The 3,264-nt window shown below is 56.0% G+C and overlaps 2 protein-coding genes across 2 annotated transcripts; both read left to right on the top strand.

The window, feature by feature from the left end:
- Positions 1 to 139: 139 nt before the first annotated feature.
- Positions 140 to 907, top strand: NGA_0486900 (uncharacterized protein; the record flags this gene model as incomplete). Its single annotated transcript, XM_005853765.1, has 1 exon — positions 140 to 907. One exon carries the CDS (start codon positions 140 to 142, stop codon positions 905 to 907), a length of 768 nt encoding a protein of 255 aa, XP_005853827.1.
- An 829-nt stretch (positions 908 to 1,736) lies between these two features.
- On the top strand, positions 1,737 to 2,943 carry RP-L26E (large subunit ribosomal protein L26e). Its single transcript, XM_005853766.1, has 2 exons — positions 1,737 to 1,907; positions 2,177 to 2,943. Exons 1-2 carry the CDS (start codon positions 1,776 to 1,778, stop codon positions 2,687 to 2,689), a joined length of 645 nt encoding a protein of 214 aa, XP_005853828.1. The 5' UTR covers positions 1,737 to 1,775; the 3' UTR covers positions 2,690 to 2,943.
- The last annotated feature ends 321 nt before the right edge of the window (positions 2,944 to 3,264 follow it).

The following is a 3,264-nucleotide window of genomic DNA, read 5'->3' on the forward strand; positions in this document are numbered from 1 at the left end:
CCAGCTTGCCTGGTCTCTAGCTACCCTCTCCCACCCCGACGGCGACCTCCTCCCCGTCATAAACTCCTTCATTCTAGAAATGGGCCTGGGGGTGCTCTCCCTTCCTGAGCTCGCGACGATGACTTGGGCGTTGGCAACCATGGGGGAAGCCCGTTCCACCTTCTTCGACAGGGTTGTGATGATTTTGGAAGCACATCATGCCTGCCTCCCTCTTCAGGACTTGGCGCTGTCCTTGTGGGCGCTTGCCGTTGCCGGGTATGATTCTCTGGCTCTGTTTCCCGGGTTTGGCACGGCAGACAGAGCATCCACACAGGAAGGCAAGGAGGGAGCGGGGGAGGGTGGTTGGACGAGAGAGAGGCAGGAGGAGCTCCATGCCATGCGTCCTAGCGAGGAGGTTAAGTTGCTATGGGCCATGGGAAAACTCTTGCCCGCAAATGTCTGCAGCCCTCCCGTTGACGGTTCCTCCCGGGAAAGAAGTCTGAGGGAGGAGGTGGTGGAGGCTCTTATTTGGGACCTGGGGCCCAAGCTCGCCACCTTTTCCTCACAGGACATGATCCTGACGCTTTCCGCCATTGCTAGACTGTATGGACCCTCTGCTTGTGTCTCGTCGTCTACGAAGAAGCTCCTGGAGCACCTGTGCAATTTGATGCCAGGATGGCTGCCGTCACTCACGGACCTGGCACTTGCCCAGTTGTTGTGCATCTACGCCCGCCTTCATTATCCAGTTGACGGGATATGGGACACTCTCAAAGAGGAAGTCGAGCGTCGTCTGAAGGCATCATTGGATCTTGCTGAAAAGGGAGCAAGGAGTGAGGATAGGGAGGAAGAAAGAGATAGTTTGTTTCACCTGGCCCGTTGCCAGGCGTTGTTGGGGATGTGGAAACGCGCGGGGATCGGAAGTCCTTGAACAAATTTGTGTAAATACTGCGGACAAATAGCATAGCCATAAAAAGTAATCAAATTCTCTCGATCATTAGACAATGGGAAGAAAATGCAAGCCTTTGTGCATGCACATGCGCGTGTGGGCGGGGCAAAGTGTGTCAGACTATGTCGCTTCGCAGTTACGTATTCCCCCCCCCACCCTCATCTTCCCTTCCTCTCGGTACATTCCCGCTGCAAAATACACCATGACAAAGCGAGTTCAACCTACACGACAGCATCCTTGCGTCACGCCTCTCCTCCCTGCGGCCTGTCCCTTTGCTTCTCTTGCGGGCACTAGTTTTTGTCAAAGGCGTGAAGCATGGCAATCAAAGGGCGTTAAAGATACTCGGGCGAGGGCGAGATGTTGCCTCTAGACGTGTCGAGTGGCTCCAGGCTTTTGGGATCTCCTTCGGTCCGAATCACCTGCCTGGGCCCGATCGCATGCCTGGATAGTCATATGAGGATGTGCATGCTTTTTGCTGTTGAGATCAGAGGGGAGCCACTCTTCTCGAGTACCGTTGACGACGAATTTGGAGGTGGCCATTCATCCCACCTCCGAGCTAGCCAAGCCGGCCCTGGTCGCCTTGCCCCCCTTTCAAGTCAGACATGGCCTTCTTGTCTCATATAAATCCGACAACCAGAGGATAATATCATAATTTGGAGGCATTGCACGTCTAGATGTGTCAAGTGTCGATGCGGAGGGCGGCGTTAGCCTGGGGTCTATGCCTGTGTCTGCGACCGTTCTTGTGTATCAAGTTCAGCTACGCATGTGCGCTAATGGCATGCCACTCCTCTCTCAACGTCTTGTCTCATCTATAAATCTTTCCCCCCCACTGAATGAAGTGCGTTTAAAAATGGGACGACGATCCCTTGTCCTCGTTACCGTGGCGGCCATATGTGCGGGTCTTTGTACTGCCTTCGTCCCCTCCGCGCCTCTACCCAGCTGCGCCTCGGGCTCGAGCACTAGCAGACGTCAGACGATTGTGGTAAGTGAATCAAAGTACAACAACGACTCTGCATCAGAGTACGGCAAACATAGATATGTACAGCAAATACAGATATGTCTTTACAGATGGTAGAAAGGGATTTGGGCGATTCAAGGTGCACACATGCGTTATGTCAAGGTCGCGGCAAATTGGTTTAGCGCGGCTTACCGTGCCCGTATTGAAATGTCTGTCGGGTGGGAAGAGCGACGCACAAGACTTGACACAAGACGATAAATCTCACAATCTTTTTTTGCACTTTTTTGTGGCAGATGGGGAATCATCGCTCCTCCCAAGCCGCACGCCGGCGCACCTCCTTTCTGAAGCACGTGAAGGCCCCCTTACACAAACGTCGCACCATCATGAGCTCTCCTCTGAGCAAAGAACTCCGGGCAGAGCACGGTGGGGTGCGATCCATTCCCGTCCGCACGGGGGATGAAGTGGTGGTGACGGCGGGCGACCACCGAAAGAAAGTAGGCAAGGTGATTGGCGTGGACCGGAAGAAGTACTACATCCACGTGGAAGGGATCACGCGCGAGAAGGCGGGGGGGAAAGAAGCGGGTAAGACAAGCACGACCATCCCCGTGCCCATCCGCGCTTCCAGCGTCAGGATCACCAAGCTGTACCTGGATAAATCCCGGGAAGCCATCTTGAAACGCCGGGCGGAGGGGCGGGCCGAGCTTGCCGCACGGAAGAACAACATCCAGCTTGCGGAGCCCGGGCAGGACCCGGCCTGGGCGGAGTACCAGACCACCTTAACTTCTATATTGGATGGATCCGCGTAGGGCGGGGAAAAGGAGGAGGAAACGGGCTGCGGGGTAGAGTGGGAAGGAGGGCGAGGTGGGGGGGTGGAAGGGAGGACCCTGTCCTCGGTCGCGCCTTCATTTCCTCTTCGTCCTCCTCCGACCGGTTTTTCCCCGCAGCGTGGGTGTTTCTCGTACCGGCCTCGATTCTGCCCCGTTTCGAGGGCAGAGCGGAGGGGTCGGGGGGAAGGCGGGGGACGAGGGCGAGGAGGGGCAAGGAGGGAATAGGAGGGAAGAAAGTGAAAAAGAAGGAGTTGAAGTCAGCGGGTTGTGGATCATTTTTGCTTTCTTTGATCGCAGGTTGTATGTTATTCACATGCTGAAGGGCAGGCTTTCACGATGTCCTGTTCTTCCCCTCCCTCTTTCCGTGCTCGTTCTGAGACGCTTACGTCCCGCGCCACCGACTCTTGCGTCCCTCGGCACCAGCCCCCCCTGTCCTCATCGATCAATCGTCCCTCGCAAGCTCTGCCTCACGCACCTTCTTGAGGCTTCTTTCCGCCCTCCTATCCATCGAAATCAAACCCCTTGAGGTCCCTCTCCCCCCCCCCCGTACCTCC

This window comes from Nannochloropsis gaditana, assembly GCF_000240725.1.
Source record: "Nannochloropsis gaditana CCMP526 unplaced genomic scaffold scaffold748, whole genome shotgun sequence".
Lineage (NCBI taxonomy): Eukaryota > Eustigmatophyceae > Eustigmatales > Monodopsidaceae > Microchloropsis > Microchloropsis gaditana.

Coding starts and splice junctions, on each gene's coding strand:
- RP-L26E (XM_005853766.1), top strand. CDS start 1,776: ATGGGACGACGATCCCTTGTCCTCGTTACCGTGGCGGCCATATGTGCG. Junction 1,908..2,176: donor GCAGACGTCAGACGATTGTG/GTAAGTGAATCA, acceptor TTTTTGTGGCAG/ATGGGGAATCATCGCTCCTC.